Genomic DNA, 21,123 nt, shown 5'->3' with positions numbered 1-21,123 from the left:
GCAAACTGTCACAAAATTCAACTGGCCTCCATAGCTTTGCATGTGACAGCAGAAAGGCTGACCAGATTTTGCCGTTGAGACGTAATCCCTCTGCCATCAGACAAACAAGACACCATCTGCTACCACTGAGCCGGGCATCGGTTAGATGGAGGTGTCAAGGGCGCTGACTGCCCCTGAGCAGCCAGCAGAGCCCTTTGAAATCACAGGTCGTCACATGACAGGCCGATAGTGCTCAAGGCCACTCGGGCCATATTTTTTTTCATCTGTGACATTTCTAATGCGGCCTTGAAAGTGACAAAAAAAAAGGCCGTAGCTCACAAATCAACACCTACATTTAACCTCGATGGTGGCGTTGGCTGAAGGACTCGTCTCGAAGGTGTAGACACACATGTACAACCCAGCGTCGTCTCCTCTTGGTTTTTGCAGCCTGCAGAACACAAACACACCAGGCTGCTAAACTCTGATATTAGCACATACACACATCAAATCTGTCAGAAGCTTTGCGTGAACTCCCACTTGTACTCGGTGTTCCTGTTCAGGCCACGTGTTTCCGGGATCTCCTCCCCGTTCTTCATCCAGTAGCTCTCCTGGTGGAGGCTGTGGGCGCTGGTCAGGTTGCACTGCAGTGTGAACATGTCGCCTTCCACGGGGAGTTGTGTGTGCTCAGAGGCGGTGATTGACGGCTCTGTAAGAGAGACACAGATCAGCGAAGACAGAAGTGATGCTTGCAGGAACTCGTGGGTGAGGGGAGATGTAAACAGCAACACATAAAGGGTTCAGACAGTCCACAGCCAACACACTTTATACAATACAGAGCAGGAATAGAGCTGCGAAGTGGGAGGAATTATTTTGGGAATGAAGGGTTCCTTAAGTAGAAGTCATCCTCTGCATCATTAGCTGAAGGTGGAAGCAGAAGCACTTCAGCACAGGAAATGAAACTCTCTCAGCTGAGTTATCAGTAACTGAGGTGAGCCACTGCATTACAAAATATCTGCTTCTTGATGGAATCTAAGTTACAGTACAAGACTATATGGATAAAAAGGGTAATGTAGAACTACATCTCCCAGGGTGCACCTTAGTGAAAATTATCATTCTCTGAGTTTAAATTCCTGTGAGGCAGAGCTACAATGACTCTTAAAATAATGTATATAATACAGGCTAGACACTTTTAACTTCAAAATAAAAGATAATTAAATTTGACGTTATGATTATTTTATATCATGATGTTTATTCTTCTCAAAAACAAAGTAACCATGGCATAAACTTACATTAAATTGCCATCTCGCCCTGTGTTTCTATGTAAAGCAGCATAGAAGATGCAGATATTTCTCTCCACTCTGACAGAAACAGGAAGGTTTAACCTTTCAACATTTGCTCAAGGTTGATTCCTTTAAATGCTAAAATAGTCTCAAAGATAAACCGTTACAGCTCAATTCACAAGTTGTAATTTTGCACCAAAGCGGAGTCCCCTCATACGTAAGACATCCTACAGTTAAGAGCCAATAAGAATGACTGTAAGAAGTTAAGGTGCAATCAACCACTTTATACCTTTCTCTAAGAGATGGAACAGCTATCTACTTCTAAATCCTCAAAGAAAAACAGAAGCTCAACATGAACATACTTCAACCAGGTTTAAAATCAACCTGTGAAAAATCCTCACTTGGATTAGCTTTTACACCGTGTAGATCTTAAGTGGAGTGTTGGGAGTATTCTGCTTAATCCTGATTATCTACATCTCGTTTGCACATGTAGACACCAGTAAACATCTCAATCTGAGTGTGACAAGCTGAAAGAGGAGATTTGTGGACAGGACACCTGGTATGGAGCCAAAACCTGAGATAGAAGAGTAACTTTTCATTTCTCTTTTCATGAAGTGAATAAACTCACTGACCAAATCTCAAATCTGGAAAATGCTGTTTTAACCTTAATACTATTGGCAGCATTGCCGGAATAAAACCAGCATAAATTGGCAATATTTTATTACTAACCAGGATTTAACTGATTAGAGAGTAAAATTACGAGATGAATTACTCTTGTACAAATTATGAAATACTGTAAGCACAAAACATTGTATTCAGATTTGGCTGCAAAAGTGAGAACAGACATTAAAGTTGTAGCTATAATTTTGTGAATGCTGTTTCATGGGTTTAGATACATCTGTCTCACAATAATGAATTTTAATCTAATAAAATAAATCAATACATTTAGGCATTCATACAGTTATTTAATTTTATGTCTATTGTTAAAAGTCATTTTAAATACTGGAAAACTTTGGGTGTTAAAGATAAATTAATTTGACATTTTGAGCCTAAGAAATAAAACATATCACAACCATGATGATGATGTAAATAAAATGATGATGCTGGTACTGAAAAAAAAGAAAGTCAGTTCAGGGAAATAAGAAGATGACAGCTAAAAGGGAATCAAAATAAAGTAGAGGGGAAACAGACAGGAGGGGATTTGGCTCTACAGGGTGAAGGGTTTAAAACTATAATGACTAGCTGATGGTGTCTCTTCCTTATTCCAAATCTGTAAGGGGGGATGGCACCCACAGAGGAAGCTAGGAGTCCTCTATGGAGGTCTGAGGGAGGCTGAATCACACAGGTGTTAAATTCAGCTGCAAACAGGGTGGGTGGGGAGGTGTTTCCTCTACACTGACCACTCACTCTGCAGCACCGTTATCGTGGCCTGAGCACGGATCCAGGTGGTGGCCGGATTTTGGTGCAGGTCGTTACGCCGTGGGTCGTTGCTAGCTCTGCACTCGTATGTCCCAGAGTCATCCAGCGTCAGACGAGAGACACCCAACACACTCACGGCGTTGGCACCATAAGCCGTGCTGATTGACACCCGGCGCTTACGGGCGCCGTCCCACAGCTGCCTGAAGGAATCAGCTCGGTTGATCTCAGAGTACCACCACTGGATTTCTGGGGTGGGGTTTCCCACCACGTCACAATACAGCTCAAAGGTGTCTCCTGTGAGCTTAGTTTCAGAGAGAGGGGATTTCACAAAGCCCGCTGGTGGTGGTGGTGGTGGTGGTGGTGGTGTTTGTGGAGGAGTTTTAGGGGGAAGCATGTCCAGAGATGAGGCCAAAAAAAACAAAAAAGAGATGTGGGATGGAAAGGCAAAAAATGTCAAGATAAGTAAACAGGAAAAAGAAAAAGAAGAGACAGCATATGAAAAAATAGTAAAGATAATGACAGACAAATTAAAACAAACGAAAGGTGATATAAATAAAGAAAAAGGTGATTTAAAAAGAGCTACAGTTGAAAATAAGTCAAGAAGTTTTCAATGATCTGTGGATAATTTTAATGATCACATAATAATTTATTAGGTAGGCCTGCAACATAAGAGAATATGTTAAGTGCATTACATTATTCAGTATTTTAATACTTAAATAAAGTGTAATTAATAAGCAGGTATTAACAAGGGCTTATGAGCTTTAATTTCAGTTTTTATGCCTGTCTGCTGTTTTTCAATTTTACACAATATCTGTTATCTAAATGTCCCTCCTCAAGCCAAATAACTCCATTGAGCACCAAGGAATCCGAGGGTAGCTGCTAGCTAGCTTGAGCTTCATGTAAGAGCATGGCCTTTATTCCCAGAACTTCATCCAAATGATAGGTACACATGCAGAGTGAGAATTATTTCCTTTTTTTTCTGCGACTAAAGCCCTTGTAAGGAACTTCCTGTATTTAGCATTTTTGGCACCCCATGGTCAAAAGAAAACTCATCTCTTCACTGAACTTGCTCTGCAAGTGTATAATGTTTTTTAATTGTCAAATGCTTAACACAGTTTGAATATGGTTTGATTACATTTTTAAAAAAAGGGCTTTTCTTCAGTTTGATGTCGATCATGAGGTCTGACATGTACCCCCCTCACAGTGGTTACAGGCATTCAAAATTACGACACGTAAATTCTCAATCTTGTTGCTGATGCGCTCGCTTGGTTTTGGAGGTCATAAAAAGACATCATTGTAAATTTCAACCTTTTTCATAAGTAGCTAAAAACTCATCCAAGGAGCTTTAATTCAGAAATGTGCAATTTGTATATTTTGAATGCCCATGTTGTGATAACAATGAAGCTACAATTTGTTGTGAAGTCCTACTGTATGGCCTTAAATTTGTTCAAATGTATCTGTCACAGTTTCCAAGAGCTGAAGTTGAAATCTTTTTAATGGTTTTTTTTCTGACTGAAGCACAAATAGATTAGATCCTCTTTCAGAGAAGATCACTAAACTCTGCAATTACAACACATGAAGCTGGAAAGTGTAAAAAAGGGCTTTCATACAACAATACAGTCAAACAAAAAATGATGAAAACATCAATTTATCAGGATCACTCACTATTTTTGGTCAAACAAGACAGAGAATGAGACGACCTCAGATCTGCCTGAGCGCTTATTGCTTCTATTCTGAGGAAGCTTTAATTGAATTCTACTGGGACGTTCTTGCAGGAGCTGCTCTCACTTGGTTTTGTCAAATTAATGACACCATATAAAACTGTGCCCAGCTCGCATGGTGCTCACACCCAAAAGTCCTCTAAGTGACCTTCATTTTCATGCAATCCTGCCAGTTAAATGAAAAATATGCATACTACTCAGAACAGCATCAGGTGCAACAAAGTCACCTCTCATACAGCACACCACAGTTTATTTCACTGGCTGGAAATGTCTTCCTCTCTGAACCAAATACAACTGAAATAATTAATCATGGCTGCACAGAGAGGAGGAGGAGGAGATGGAGGAGTAGAAGGAAGAGGAAGGGTTTGTAATCATAAGCGTGGTCTATAGGCACCATTGCGAGCACATGAGATTGAGAGGAGATTTATAGAAGCCGCAGCTCCGGGTCTCAGGGGAGCGTGTGGGCGCATGGTGATAGACCCCCTCCGTTTCCATAGAAGCACTCAACAGCAACAAAGTAGGAAGACGGCCAATAGATCAGCAGATGATTACACGACAGACAATCAGATGTTTTTTCTGCTGTACATCCCACAACCTGATCATACATACCAGCACGTTTACTGTAGGCACAAACAGACTATCATACACTGCATAAACACAACACGCTTAAAATGATGCAGCCAGAGCCACAGTCCTGCAATAAATCCTAGGTTCATGAAGGTTCTAATGTTAGCGTTTAAAGGAACATTGCCCTACCCATCACTACAGCACCTCCATCTGCAGCCTCTAAATAGAACCCCTCTACAAACAGCTTCACTGGTAAACACAGAGGGCACACAAACACCAGTAAATACCATGACAGGGACTGAAAAAACAAACACCTCAGCTACAAACATGGAATTGCTGAGAGACAGCTCCTGTCACCTCTGATGCTCTAGATGTGTCAAAAGTGCTGAGCCAGGAGCGCTGTCCCTGCATGCCTCTGTGCTCTACATGTTTAAAACATGTCACTAATGGCCGCTGATGTCGTTTCAGTTTGGAGTTTGCTTGTGTGTCTTTTGTCTGTGATGATGGAACTATAACTTCCTGTGTCATGATTACTTTAAGAAAAACCTGGGAATCTGAAGCTAAATGCATATTCAAAACATCTGCGGCACAACCAACTCACTATTTTCACTCTCAATAAAACATTATGTTGGGATAGTCTTGCAAATGTTGGCAAACGGTGAGAAATTTCCATCACAACCATTTCATAAAAATAAAAAATTTAAATTTCTTGTTCAGTCATCAAAAAATGATTACTATTTCCTTCAGTTTTTATACATACACCACACATCTGACCACTTTCTTAAGTTTTATTCACTGTTTTGATGTCAAAATGTTTACTTTTTTCACAATATTACCTCCAACTAACTCTGTCTGTTAGTAACTCAGACAAACTTATTTTTTTAATAGCTATTTTTAGGTCATTATTTAAATTTCCTCCTACTACCTCCAAAATACAAACATGCTCACACTCATTTATTCATATATTATTTGATTCCAGTTTTCTTTTGCCATTTAAATGTCCATTAAGTACTGAACTTTACATCAAATTAACATTTTACATTGCCTCCGTTTGCTTACTAAGTGACTTTTTTGTTTGTGACAGATTAAAACCAAACTAAAGAAAAAATGAATAGTTGACAGATATCAGTTTTTAATGGCTGATGACGATACTTAGAGAGCAGGTTGACTGAAATACTACGCCATTATCCCTTTGTTGTTGTTGTTTTGCATTTAATAAAATACAACTGAATAACAACATCCTTTATTCCATGCAACTTACAATCTAATATACAAATTAACTTATCTTGGGGCTATGCAATGAATGCTTTAGAACATGACTGATATTTATGTCAGAAGCAATCTTTAACTGCATTGTTCTATACTTCATGACAACTCTTCTGAAAAACCAGCCAGTCACTGGTTTAGATTTGATATGCTGTCATTTAGGATGGGAAAAATGTTTTATCATTTAGTGGGGCGTTAAGCACTAGCAGCCACACTGATGAAGCTGCCTGCAGTGTCTGCAGTGTCTTTGAATCAGCCTTGTTAGCACAGACATCAGCGAATACCAATTGTTTCAAAATGCCATTACTCAGCCTGATGAATCTAGGATTGGTAGTCACAGAAAACTAGCATGATTTTGAATGTAGCATGTCCTCAGGACTCCGTCTAACCCTTCCCCCCTTCCCCTCAGAGCTCCTCTAAAACGACGCCCCCGCTCACATGCACCAGCGCCACTGATTTGCAACCATATGATCGTGACTGATTCAAAACCGGTCCTCATCACATCGTTTGTGTTTTGCACTACGTCAACTCATGTCACACTCAGCGGTAAGAAAATAAATTATCATAGTGAAAGTTAAAAACACAAACAAACATGAAATGTACGCACAGGAGGCGGGCAGAACAGCAGGACGGGATTTGATTGGTTTCGTCATTTGGCTCCTGATGGCAGGGATTGGTTGGTGTATTCCCAGGTTTACTCCGGCTGTAGATAGCGGCTTTTTTTTTCGCTCTTTTTAAAGAACACATTATGTATTGATTGCCATCGGGACAGAAAGATCATTTTAACCAGTATAACAAAAAGTGTATCTAAATCTGACTACCAACCCCAGCTTTAATTGGTCCATCTCTATTAAAAATGTCTAACAAGAGAAATACAAAATGAACACATTTGTTGTTACCTCTTTGACAATAATTTATTTATTGTTGATATTAGAAAAGGAATACCCGTTAGTTTCCCGGTGCACAAGATGCCAACACCAGCGTTTACTCCAGACTGACCAAACAGTCCAAATAAATATTGACTTGACCTTCACATTGAAAGAGCTGCAACTATAAAGTCTGACTGAGAGCTTGTGTCTATGTTTACTGATTGTAAATAGAAATAAAGTCAATTTCTGCTTTAAATGAGGCTTCATGTAGTAGTGTTATTTTTGAACACATCTTAAGCAAACACATTTTGTTTCATCACATCAAAGAAATCATTGCATCATCTTAAATAAGGCTACATTTATCCAAAGACCAATCATAATCTGTCTTCCAGCCGCGTACTGTCAGCCCTTATAGCTGAATGTGGTTATTCTTAATGCTTGGGACAGAAAATATTAAATCAAGCTCTTAAACCGCTGTCCCTTTGTTGAGACTGACACCAGTTAGTAATCGATGCTTATTTCTGCTTCATGAGTCAAGCTGCCAATCTAACAGCTCAACATGACAACAGATGGCCTCATACAGTCATGAGTTATTCCTTGCAGACATTTTCCCTCTACCTCTCCATGAATCCATTTAAACCACAGCGTAATAAAAAAGTACATCTGGCCTCTTTACCAGTTAATGTACTAAAAACTGTTGTGTCACATACTGTTGAGCTACTTTAATGATAAACTGATATTACATCTAAACCAAAGTAATCCCTGGCAGATAGCAACGATATACTAAAAAGGAATATATACATAGTGAGCAGAATAAGAAAACTATTGGGTTTTGATAATTGTTTCAACATTTAGAAATTCAAAAATCTAACATACTGTAATTATCCTCAAATTAATGCCATGGTTTGATCTTCAGCGCTTAATTTTTAAAGTCCAAACAAGATTTAAATTCAAATTATCAGTTATTTTACAAATTATTATTATTATACTCAGCATGTAGTTTTTGAGGTTTGCTTGATAGCTGTTGAATTTCAAAGTCAAACTATTAAAAATCAAAGACCCGTGTTATATTAGGACAAGTTTTATGAAAAAAGTAAGACATCCCAGCAAATGACAACTGGAACTACTTTATCATCCTTTGGTCAGTTGACAAAATAACACTTAGAATATCTAGCACTAGATGCTATTTGAAACACCATGCATTCTGTCTTTTCAATTAAAAAACAGTTGAAGTAATGACTGGATCAATCAGTATTGAAGATAATCAATATACTGCAAGTAGGTTGTAGATTGTAAATTATATTTTTAAGACCTTCTATTTTCATGCCTAATGATGTGTACTACACTTAATGAGCATGAAGACACTTGCTTCAAAGATAATACATAGAATAGAGATTCATATAAAACCTTCACTATAATATAATTTAGTAATTTTGACCCAAGGTGATCCCTTCTAATGTTTTGATTACAGTAATTTGAGTAAGTAAGAAACAGAACCCTCTGTTTGCATTGATCAGATCAAGACTAACATCTTGTAGCATATCAATCAGACTTAAAAGGACAAACAACAATATAATAAAATGCAGTCATAAAAAGAATATTATGACACTTCCTGAAGTGTTCTATCTAAACAACTTCTGGAGGGTAGAGGCAACAGACTATCACATTTAGCCATCGGTCCATTATTAACCATTATTCTGAGGTTTGTCTCCTGGAGCACTGATTAAAGATGTTACGAGTGGGTGTGCAGTATAGGAGATGTGTAATGCATTTGGTCAACTCCAGGGAAGGGCTTAGGCTGAATAAAAATCACTCTCACATAATGTTTGCAAAAAGCATACAATACAGACGTACTAACACTCAGCTGAAACAGGACTCCCACTGCTCCAAACTGGTTGCTGCTGGGAATGAGATTTATGAGCAGAGGGGTCACTCGGACAAGAGGAGCAGTGCTGAGAAATCAATGCCATCCTGCAGTGCAGCGCATCTCAACGAAGAGTTAACAGATTCACTGTTGCAAGAGGACATTAAAGCCATGGTTCCCAGTGCAGCATCTCTGCTCTAAAAATAGAAGCATGCAGCAAAATGGACTGATGCTATTTACAGAGCCGCACTTCTTCTGGAGGTCTTACATCTCATTACATACATGTTGTGCTCTGTTACAGGAGCAGGCGCTGGAGTGATGCAGGGATTTATCTGCACCCAGTATGGGAGAGGATACCCTGCTGGATACTAAATCCTGAATTCCTGAGCCTTATCCTGGCATACCTGTGCAGACCCAGCATGTTGATTGTGTGTGTTTGTGTTTCTGAGGAGAAGAGGAGATTTTTCGCATAATTTTGACACCAATTCCCACATGCACCTTTCTCAATCTCTCAACCAAATGAACAGTTAACTTGTCCTTGCTGATTGATCGGCTCGAGTATTCAGCTCCACACTTCAAAGGACATTTTAGGGACACCGCACACAGGCCTTCATGTGGCCCACTTGAGCCCGCAACGAAAACAGATTGTATCATATTAATGTTTTATTGGCCCTTGGTTTCAAAAGCCAAAAAAGAAGCGCTTCATTGGACTGATATACGTTTCTTTAAGTGCAGCATTTAGGGATTATCTGCTGAGACTTGGCAGCTAGAGAGGCAGTCGTGACGGACTGACAGCATTCTTAATCACAGACACGTCTTGTAATGATTCATTAAAAACACCCCGATGCAGAAAAGCAAGAGGCATGCCTCCTTAAAAACCGCATTTTCAACCATGATGTGAGATGAGCGTCATGCATCATTTCCTACCGTTCTGGGAAGACACGGACTGCAGCATGAGCGCTCCAAATATCACCACCGAGAAGGACATGACTGCAGCTCTTCGTTTGCCAGGTATCATCTTCGAAGACGAGGGATGGAAAATGCCGGTATAGGCGAGCTTTAAGGTGACCTGATGCGGGATATGATGATGATGATGCGGGGTGGATTATCTAAAGAGCTCGCACCTCCAGTAACGCCAACAGTGTCACGCAGTGTGGGGCAGGCAGTGTCGCTAGGTAGACTAGTGGGAGCCTTCCGTACTACTGTCGGCTACCTGTGCAGCTCTCTACTGTCAGCCCGGTGCAGTAGGGGAACCACCTTTTTAAACGACCCGTGTTGTCTTACATCTCGCGAGATCTTGGAGGGGAGGACGGGCACCTCACCATACTTCATAGAACGTCCCATCATGCAGAGATGAGAAATCAGGTCCATTAAAAAGAAATATAAAAGTGACCATTTTCTCTATAACTAAGTGTTGAGCGTAGGTACACTGCAAAAACTCAAAATCTTACCAAGAGAAATGTTTAGTCCAAATGTCTTATCCCACTTGATTTAAGATTAATTTACTTAAAGGCCCTGTGAGGAGTGTTGAAATGGCTGAGAAACAGACTGAAAATGATACTGATGCCTCTTTATAACCTTCAATAGCAAACAAGTCCATCAGCAGCAACACTGGCACCTTCTCTGTTGTAATTTTTAATGCCTGTAACCGCCCTGGGGGGGTAGGTGTCAGACCAGATGATAGACATCTTGCTTCAGAAACATCCTTTATTTGACTGTTTTCATGGAAAATAATCACATTTCCTGATAAAGTTGACTGTTGAACACAACAGGATGAGGCTTTTGTTGAAAAACATACTTTTGCATGTATAGGACAAGAGATAAGAGGTATCACTTTGTTCACAAGGGGTGGGCCAGAATCGGCACAAAACAAAAGTTCCTCACAGCACCTTAAACAAGTAACATTTGAGCAAGATGGAGGGACTTGTTTTAAGACAATGCATCTTAAATATCTTGTTAAAAAGAAATATAAATGTGACTATTTTCTCCATAAAGTGTTGAGCGTAGGTACACTGCAAAAACTCAAAATCTTACCAAGTGAAATGTTCTCATTTTTAGTCAAAATGTCTTTTCCCACTTGATTTAAGACACATTTACATAACAAGTACCATTTGGGGAAGATAGAGACTTGTTTTAAGACAATGCATCTTAAATATCTGGTTAAAAAGAAATATAAATGTGACTATTTTCTCCATCACTAAGTGTTAGCGTAGGTACACTGCAAAAACTCAAAATCTTACCAAGTGAAATGTTCTCATTTTTAGTCCAAATGTCTTATCCCACTTGATTTAAGATTCATTTACTTAACAAGTAACATTTGAGCAAGATGGAGGGACTTGTTTTAAGACAATGCATCTTAAATATCTTGTTAAGTCGAACAATCTCGATGAAATTATCTTGTTTTGAGTTGTAATTTAGAAGAAACAAGGTTTATTTTACATTTCATACATTTTTAAACAATGAAAATACATTTAGAAAAACACACAAATAATAAATAATCAACATCATCTTTTTAAATTCTCTGAGTGGAAAGCTTAAAACAGCCTCTTCACCATGACTACTGTTAAAATGACACGTGATCATGATGTCTCTGAATTTGTCGGTACAAAACTTTTGAGTAAATTACCCTAAAAGAACCAGAAGTGACGCTTGCGCTTTTATTAATTAGTATCGATATTTTATTAGAGTAATCGATACTCAAATGAGTAGCATGTAAATATCGATATATCAATACCACAGAATCAATACACCCACCATTACTTATTTGTGGAAGACGGATAATCTTGATTTAAGACAAACACTTTACTTGATTTAAGTAAATGCATTTTATTGGAGAATCTATCAGAAAACAGCTCCATTGATAAAAGAAAGAAAGAAAGAAAAGTTTTTTATTTAAGGGTTGGTTACAGTTTTCAGGCACTGTTTTTTTCTAAGCCACATAAAAGTATACATCCTCAAACTACATGCACACAATGAAACACCTACTTTTGAGCATAGCTGGCTTATCCTAAAAAAACAACATGACTGAATATTAGTATATCCAGCTAACTATGAGAAGACATTATATCTCAAAATACTTAAATTAAACTTTGTAATCTTATTTCAAGTACAAGATGGTCTTAAACCTAGAGAAGTGCTGCTATAATACAACTCAAATTAAGGTGAATATATCTCAAATGAAGAAGTTGACATGTAATGCATTAGTGAAGAAATCTTTTTTGGAGTGAAAAAATATTAATTGTAAGCATGCCTGGCTTATTCTGAGACACTGAGCTTTTAGATAATTAAATATTGCTTAAAATAAGTTTTCCCTGCTAATTTCAAGATCACAGTTTTCTAAATACTATGTCTTAATTTAAGATAACTTACAAAGCAAATTTTAATTGTTGGCAGATTTTTTTGCTCATTTTAAGGTAAAGGTACCTTGAAATACGTTTTTTTTTCTTGTTTTTGGAGGGGTGTATGCAACGATGATAAAACATATTAAAGTTTAGTGTTGCCAGATTAACTAATTTTTTTAGGATAATTTCACATGAGTGAATTATGTTGGGCTACAAAGTTACCCTATCAAATTTAGTATATCTATCAGTTAGGAGTATTCTCGAAAATATTGATCAAGACCCAGGGGCACTGCCAGGAATTCTGTGCCCCATTAAGCCCATACTTCCCTACTGTAAAGTTCCAATATTTTTTGGGGCCCATAGAATCATCCTGACTTTTCCATCCCATATGGCGGCTCTGTCAGGACCAACGATAGGCTATACTGTGCCTAATACCTCCTGACTTTAAATGGTGCAGTCGGTCAAGAAGCTTCACAGGCCGACTAAGCCCTGACCTCACACGTGTTGAGGCTTTAAGTAGACTTTTAATCCTGTTGCTCTTAGAACTAATATAGGGTAATGGCATGGCAGCCTCATACCTACAACACTTATTACACTTCAAGTTATACTGTCTGAGTGTCATAGAAACATAATTTTAATCTCAATCGTGTTTAGGACTTTCTGCTCACTGGTGCCCTTTCTATTTTTCCACCACTGATCATGTCATACTAATTGATTAGGGACCTGAATGATACATGCACTTCAAAGATATGAAGCAGATGTTTGAGAGGGGAAGGTCCGAACTGAAACCTCAAGTGCCAAAATCTATAGTTCCCCAACTGGCCACTTGAGGCTGGCTCAAGAGGCAAGTCAATCCCTGTTAGGCTTTAAAAAAGTTTTTGGCTTAGTTTTTCTGATCATAACAATCAGTGGTTGAATGTCTACTGTATATTGCCTCACATTTTAAATCATATAAGGCATATGGTAATGTTTAAATAAAGGCATGATCACTTTGAGTGACAGGTGGACGCTGCTATAGCTTTTCTCTAGGTGTCCCCTCAGCTATGTTTTGAATTTGGTCTCTCAGCCGTGTCTGTGTGTTGGTCCATTTTGGAAACATTATCACAGCAATTGCAAGACACAACCCTGGCTTCCTGTTCTTTAAATGTATGAACAATCAGGTCACTGTAACACAACCACGAAATAAAGGTCCGAGCCTCCTCTCTTTAGACTCTTCTAGAAGTTAGAAAATGTGGAGTGAGAAGATAGGAGGGTGATTGACTCTTTCATTTGATACTTATATCTATTTTCATATATGTCCATCTTGTGTTTGCAATAAAACAATTAAATGTTGACTAACCCCAAAGGCAGCATGAGACACATTCATTATTGTTCAAACACTACTTTTCAAAGCAAAACTGGCCACAGTATTTTTTGTGAAACACATTTTGTTGTGATCTTTTCAATAAAGTCTGCTGTCACTGGACTATATGTTTTGTGATGGTCTTTTCTCACTCTATGGCCAGATTATTCAAATAATATTTAGTTATTTATTCAATGTTAAATCATGTAATTTGCATTTTAGTTCTTTTCACATGCTGATGTTATAATTCACTTCTTAGCTGTGTTCACATGTGAAATGCTGATGCGATTTACTTTCACTTTCGCAGACACTGTGCAAGCTGTGGTTTGTGATTATTCAAATGTTTATTTGCATGTCACTGTAGTCGGTTTACCAGAGAGGCCACAAGAAATGTCTTATACAATGTATCCAACATGACACAGACAGGGCATCAGTTCAGTAAACCTCATGAGGTCTTTACATGGGGTGCCTTGGAATGCAGGTAGCAAAGGAGTTTTTTAATATTTCATGACAATGACACGCAGAACATGTAGAATCTGATGGGTTCTGTTTGCTAGTTTTTATGGAGCTTGTTGATGTGTTAGTGAAAAATAAAATCATCAGTGTCAAAAATGTCTGAGGAATTTGTCTCATACAGTTAACTACACTACATCCAAACAATTGATTGTGCTGATGTTTATACAGCTTGATTTTTACAGATGAAACACCTTCTGTTCCTTTCTTCACAGTATGTCATGTATTTTTGAAAGAGTGCTCCTGAGGCTTGATCTAAGAGCGCTGTTGAAAGCCTGCTGTTTCAAAAGTAGCATTGTTTTTGTTAAAGATTACTATTTGAGTTTTTTTATGTCTTCATTGAGAAGATAGGACACAGAATAGAGTATGGAATTGGGAAAAGAGAGTAGGAAAGGCCATGGGTTGAACTTGAGCCTGTGCTGCCTGCTCTGGGGACTATAACTTCTGCACATGAGGCACTACTGAGCTAAACCAGCACCCCAATAGCATTGTTTTCAGCATTTTCCGGATAGGTAAAAATTTGGGCCTCTTACACTTCTAACTGCCTAGCAATCCTTCCAAAATAATAATCATAGATGCTTCAATATTCATCGCATTTACTGTGTCAGTCTTTTAATAATATTGTGGCGAGCTCGGCCGAAGTAAAGAGACAGTGAGACAGTGTTTTCAGATTTAAATCACACCTGTGGCCCATACACCGCTTGCCTCCAAGTGGTGCTATTTATTGACTCAAAGTCAACAGACAGAAGTCAATCGGAAGCATAGAAACACACACTCTGAGTCATGGTCCAACACAACAAACACTTTCCCAGCAGCCCTTGCTCCCCAGCACTCTATAAATTAAACCATGTAACCAATCAGAAGCGCTTAAACTGCAAGCTCCTAAACATGACAGACAGAATACTCCCACAGGCCCCCACGGCCGTTACAATATATTGTGAAGTTGATACATTCTTCTAGGGAAGTACAACTGACAGAATCAAACAGCTTCCTGACTTCGAAAAAAGAGTGAGAGTATAACAAGAGGTTGAGAGAGAAAACTCTCACGGTAGAAAGAGGTGGGAAGAGATCAAAACTGAGTTACAAGACTGAGAATAGTTCAGAGAGATTCACTTTCCCATCGAGGAGAGTATTTTTTCTCTAAGTATCCTCAAGTTAAGGTGAGTTAATATTAATGTCCGAGATAATGTTGAGACAGCATTATGGTGAACTACTTCCTTTTGATTAAATCTGTAGGTTTTATATCACAAAAAATTAAGTGGTTTTTTTTAATGCATTACATGTACAGCAGATACATTAAACATTTTTCTTAACAAAATAAAATATGAAAAACTGTGTAGAATCTAATGACCTCATTATATTTATAGTTTGAATGAATTTGTACTCCACATCCTGACTCAGATAAATATCCTTTTATTCTATTTGACATTCATTAAGTACTTAAAATATCAAATTAGAGCAATGCACATTAAACTAACTTGTTTATGAACACTAACTTTGTCATTAACAAAATATGTTTCAGAATTCTTCATATTTGTTTCACTGTATCTTGTCTTGTGTTTTTTTGGCAATCTTTTTTCAAATGTTTTTATAAATACAGTGTAATATTATTATTATTATTATTATTATTATTATTATTATTATTATTATTATTATTATTATTATTATTATTATTGTTGTTGTTGTTGTTATCATTATTATTATTAACATCATCATTATTATTATTATTATCATTTATTTCCTGCCTGCCAAGTGGGTGTGGTCTTTTCTCGTTGCCGAAACAGTAACTGCTGCTAACATCTTTATCAAAAAGACTGAAACCAGGAATTGACGGTTACAATGACATTAAACCTGTGGGTTTTTTTGCTTTAAAATGTGATGATTGTTTCTGTCACTTGTTTCAAAGGGTTAAAAGAGACAAGCCAGACTTTCCTGTGCTTTTCTCTTTCTGTTTTCCAGATCCTTTCTAGTGTTGTACTTACTCTCTCTCTTTCTCTTTTCCAGATCCTTTCTAGTGTTGTACTTACTCTCTCTCTTTCTCTTTTCCAGATCCTTTCTAGTGTTAAATGTAGTTTCAACATGTATTGTGAAAAACAAAGGTGGTTTTGTAGTCTACTATTTCCTGTTCTGAATCAAACTGAAACTCAACCCACTCACATTTTACTGATATAAATACTGCTCTTCCGCAAGTTGCAATGTAGAAGAGTGTAGGTTCTTGTTCAGGGTTCGAAGAAAGAGTGACAGAAGTGATCATCAGTTTGCCTCAGTCTGAAGCATAAACGGTAGGTGCTTCCAAATATGACACAGTGTGTGACCATTCGAAGTGGTGATAATTTAGGGCAGAAAGTGAAACCATTCTTTTCGTCATTGTTTAGCTTTCTGTAAGACTGGATGAGCATGACACACAAATAGACACTGTACACAATATAATACGTCTTATTACCGCCAAGGAACTAGGGATGGGTATTGTTGGGGTTTCATCATTGTTAATATGGATACTGCTTATCAATACCGATACCTAACGATACATTTCTTAGAATTTGTGCAAAACGTGAAGACATGACTGGAACAGATATTAAAAGATTCAACATTTTGTTTGTTGAAGCTTCTCTGGCAATAAAGTTTCACTTCCTGAGTGAAACACAATTTAAAAAAAAAACTGGTCTTAAAGGTTACAAGTGTGACCCATACTACCTGTGTTTTGAGGTTCTATGACTCTTTGATTCCAATAATAAATGTCTCCAGCACACGATTTGTGATACAACATATCTAACACCTTCAGTAATCAGTTGAAAAGTAACTTCATGGTCCAAGACAATGCAGTTAGTGATAACTTTGTTTTTCTCTGAAAATGAAAACAAAAACAAGACATCAGTTATTTTAGTTACCACTTGCTTCATCGTCAGGAATTCACTTTTTCTCAGACTTTTAATCTTCTTTCTTTTTTTTCTTTCTTTTCTAATACAGGATCAAAGATGACAAACAGAGCCTGGTTGACTGCAGTGATGAATGAAATCAAAAGAAGCTCTATTGTGTTAAATGGGGTTTTCAGCTTCATCCTTGTTTGCTTGGAGAAGTTAACAGAACTGGAGTTTTCGTGTCCCTGTGACCCAAATTGGAATGCTGTGTTCGCTTCAGCATTTTTTATTCTACCTGCAGTTATGGTTTTCGTGCTGCTGTTAAGCATTCGAGGATGCAAGAAGTGTTCGGCAGAGTTGAGGAGAGATATATTCATCAGCCTTGTTTCCCCTGTTGTATGGCTCATCCTGCTGTTCTTTGATGGACAATACTTTGCCTGTGCTAGCACATGGTGGTCAGGAAGGTTTGTCATAATTGACAAAGCTGGTCCTCGGAAATGGTGTATGCCATACAATCACAGCTTATCTCAGGATGATCTCGTGAGAAAGACTCAAGGATGGTTTTCTTTGTCTCAGGTAAGGACCAATCTGATATCTCTGAGATATTTTGGATGGGCATATTTCAAATCTTCCAACAAGGCAAAAGCCCCTTTTCATGAGTGCTTAATTTAAATGTCTCAAATGTGGGCCACACAGTGGTGGAAAAAAGTTTTCGGACACCCCATGCATTTGTGAAATATTGCATTAAGAATCACTATTTTTCAAGAGCAATTTCTTTTAGGATAGTTTAAGCCAAAATGCTAAACAAATCCTAAAAAAGCCATAAAAAAATTAAAATTGATTGAATCCATAACAATGCATAAGAAATTTTGAGTAATGGGTCATTTTGGTACCAGTGATCTGTATATAAAGCTAGCACATTTGAAAGTTCTTCAGAGACAAAAATGGCTAAAACAAGGAACCTAACGCAGTACAAGCTTGAAGATACAGATTCTCAGCCAGGAAGGGTACAGCTGCCATCAGATAGCCAGGAAGTGCAGATGCAGTCCATCAGCAGTTGGATACACTGCAGAAATACAGACAAACCAACAGCTTGGAAGATAAACCAAGATCTGGGCGTCCAAGGGTTTCTTCAGCAAGAAATGGCCGTATCCTGATCCGCATGTGCAGGGGAAACTGCCGAATGACATCACAGGAGCTTCAGCAGCAGTGGTCAAACCAAACTGGTGTCCAGTGTTCCACCCGCACTGTATGTGCCAACTTTTAGATCATGGTTTAAGGTCCTACAAGGTTGTCAAAAATCCTGGATGGCATTATTTTTGTTCAGCATTGAACACATACTGTTATTTGTTGACTTTGATGCAATGTTGAGAACTGATATTGAAACTGTCAACAATTTAGTTTTGTTAGTTTTTTTGTAAAAAATAAACAGAAAAATATATAATTTGTACTACAAGGTGGTGCAGTGGGTAGTGCTGTTGCCTCACAGCTAGAAGATTCCTGGTTCGGGTCCCCAGCCGGGCAGGTCCCTTTCTGTGTGGAGTTTGCATGTTCTCTCTGTGCATGCGAAAAATTTGCTCACCAGGTTGATTGATCACTTTTAATTGCGTAGGTGTGAATGTGGTGTGAATGGTTGTCTGTCTCTCTGTGTTAGCCCTGTGATAGGTTGGCGACCTGTCCAGGGTGTACCCTGCCTGCCTCTCAAAGCCAGCTGGGATAGGCTCCAGCCCCCATGACCCCTAACGGGATAAGCGGTCAAGATAATGGATGGATGGATATCATTTGTATTTGTTTGTGTCTGTCTAATGCAGCCACACCTTTTGAAACACAAAAAAAATGTTTCACAAATATTTCATGATAATATTTGAGATTGAGTAAAATTTTAAGGGTGTCCGAAAACTTTATATGCCTCCCTTTTCTGCTAAAAAATGTCATGGTTAACAGATGTGATAACCAGGTTGATTGGTCTTTTCTGTGTTATTCTTTGTCTTGCGGTCTAGGCCATTGGACTGGGGCTTGCTTTTGTGCTGGCCCTTGTTGTAGGAATCTACCGCTGTTGCTGCAAAGAGACAGCGCAAGTTGAAGAAAGTAATATAACTGGTCAATTCAGGGACAATCAGGATCAAGATAACATTGCACTTTCCAATAGATTTGGCTATTCTTCGTTTTGAAATGAGAATAGATGAGCCCATTAAGTAGATGAGGAAGGTAGCTTTGGAATGATCTTGGGAATTTCATCATGTCATCTCTTGTAGATTTGGGAGAAATCTATTATTGATAATGTATATCATGGAGAGCTGCAGCTCTATCACTTAAGGGGTATGATTTTGCTTTCAATCATCCTGCATATTTGTTTGACCAAGCAATGCTTTTCTGCACTGTTCTGATTTTTCTGTATAAATTCACTGAAACAGTGTAAAGGCTGATAGACTGCTGTTTTAATGTTTCCTCATTTTGTAAAGGCATAGTTTGAGGTATGAATGCTCTTCACCTAAAACTTTTTCAACTCAAAAAAAAATCGAAGAAGCCAAAGGGGTCCATTTAATTGTATTTACTCAAGCCTTACTCATGTCCACAGACAATCACATTAACACATTTTATGAGCCATACAGTGATTTTTTGTTGTGTCAATTCTGATATTGTCACTCATAAATTTTTTTGTCTCCTTTATTTCACTTGGGTGTTTTTCACATCATTTTTATTTTTTACTTTTTTCCCAACTGTTAAATCTCCACTTTTTAGGGGTTGGGAAATTGTATCGTCTCATTCTTACTGGTGGCGCTCATGGTTTACATGGCATGCACAAGAAACAGCAGGCAAAATGAAAAGTGTGAAGAGCCCGGTCAAACTGAAGAGGAGGTATGTGGTGTTGAATCTGTTCCCCTTCAATGTCCCCCAGAAAATCCATAGGAAACACAAACAACAAGATGTTTGTTTTTCACATGTAAATATTGTGTATAAAATGATATGTGCTGGCAGGTCCGGTAGTGAAATTGATAGCTGTGCTTTTTACGCTACACGCTGTTTGTTCGGTAGCAAATGCTAAGACCTGAATAATCTGGTTTAGGACATATTTTGGTAAAACTGACAAACCTCAAAACCAAAGTCTTGTTCATTTTAGCTTCCTGTACGAGAGATGCACATGCTCTAACCGCTAGCTAAACTGTTGCCATAAAGCTGATGTCTGGTGGGAATGTTGGGCAGGGGTTGGTAGATTGTGTCTCTCCTGTTTCTTAAAAATGTAAGATAGATTTTACTCTTTGAAAACCTGCTTCTCTAACTGTGAAAATGTTTCATGATCAAGAAAGATGTAACTTTGGAAGTGAATTCTGTCTTAAAATGTGAACAAATTTTTTTTGTTTTGTACTTAGTTTTTTGGACTTTTTTTTAACCTGTAATGCAAATTAAGTTTTTATACAGGACATTTTTTTTTATCTTATAGCATGTAAGTTCCTTTTTAAAAGCAGAATAAAATATCATCAATGGATGTAACAGTCTGATCTCTGATTTTTAATGATATTCATCAGTACAATGCAGTACTTCAGCTCAAGCTTTGCAGTCAACAGCTCTACAGTACTTCCTGTTCAGGTCTAGGAAGTGGCTTTTCATTGTGATTGTTGTGACGTGGCTCTTGAGCCTGAGCAAGATCACACCATTATGTATCTTGTGTCACATTATATCTCTATTCTGTCCTTCACCACATCCTGCATTTCAGAGTGACACACCACACAACAGTTCACTGTGAAAACATACACATACATTATTCTACAAAAATAAATACTGCAAGTAGATCAAATTTTGAAATAGAAATGGTCAATATTTGCTATTAACGCTGCTCAGACCTTCAGCGATTTTCAACATTTAAACTATTACACTATTAAAACATGGGCTTAGTCCCAGTGATGTCCTCTATTGGAGTTTGAAGCAAAGTTTAGATGCCCAACAATGATTGTCAACATTAGAAATGCTGACTCAACCTAAATTTTGGTTGAACTAAATAATTCAACTCCTGCACAGAGTGTATGAAGAGAGTAAAGGGCAATTCTTTTTTTTGTTTTTTAACCAGTCTGTAAACATGTTCATCTCTGCTGTCAAAATTGGCTT

General features: G+C 38.0%; 1 protein-coding gene and 1 long non-coding RNA gene across 4 annotated transcripts in view; one reads left to right on the top strand and one right to left on the bottom strand.

Annotated features, from left to right (window-relative positions):
- LOC117814943 (neuroplastin-like) overlaps positions 1-10,253 on the bottom strand; it is a 40,019-nt gene extending 29,766 nt beyond the window's left edge. For all 3 annotated transcript variants that reach the window (XM_034686533.1, XM_034686531.1, XM_034686532.1), the window contains exons 1-3: positions 9,893-10,253; positions 517-685; positions 333-427 (exon numbers count right to left, since the gene is read on the bottom strand). In XM_034686533.1, the coding sequence (XP_034542424.1) occupies positions 333-427; positions 517-685; positions 9,893-9,983 (355 nt within the window). In that variant the 5' untranslated portion in view covers positions 9,984-10,253. The remainder of the gene's footprint in view (positions 1-332; positions 428-516; positions 686-9,892) is intronic.
- Positions 10,254-16,357: 6,104 nt separating this feature from the next.
- LOC117814115 lies at positions 16,358-20,394 on the top strand. Its single transcript, XR_004631510.1, has 3 exons — positions 16,358-16,443; positions 17,129-17,595; positions 19,020-20,394. It is a non-coding gene; the product is annotated as an uncharacterized LOC117814115 (long non-coding RNA).
- The last annotated feature ends 729 nt before the right edge of the window (positions 20,395-21,123 follow it).

This window comes from Notolabrus celidotus, chromosome 6, assembly GCF_009762535.1.
Source record: "Notolabrus celidotus isolate fNotCel1 chromosome 6, fNotCel1.pri, whole genome shotgun sequence".
NCBI lineage: Eukaryota > Metazoa > Chordata > Actinopteri > Labriformes > Labridae > Notolabrus > Notolabrus celidotus.
This window is presented reverse-complemented; position numbering and strand designations above follow the sequence as displayed.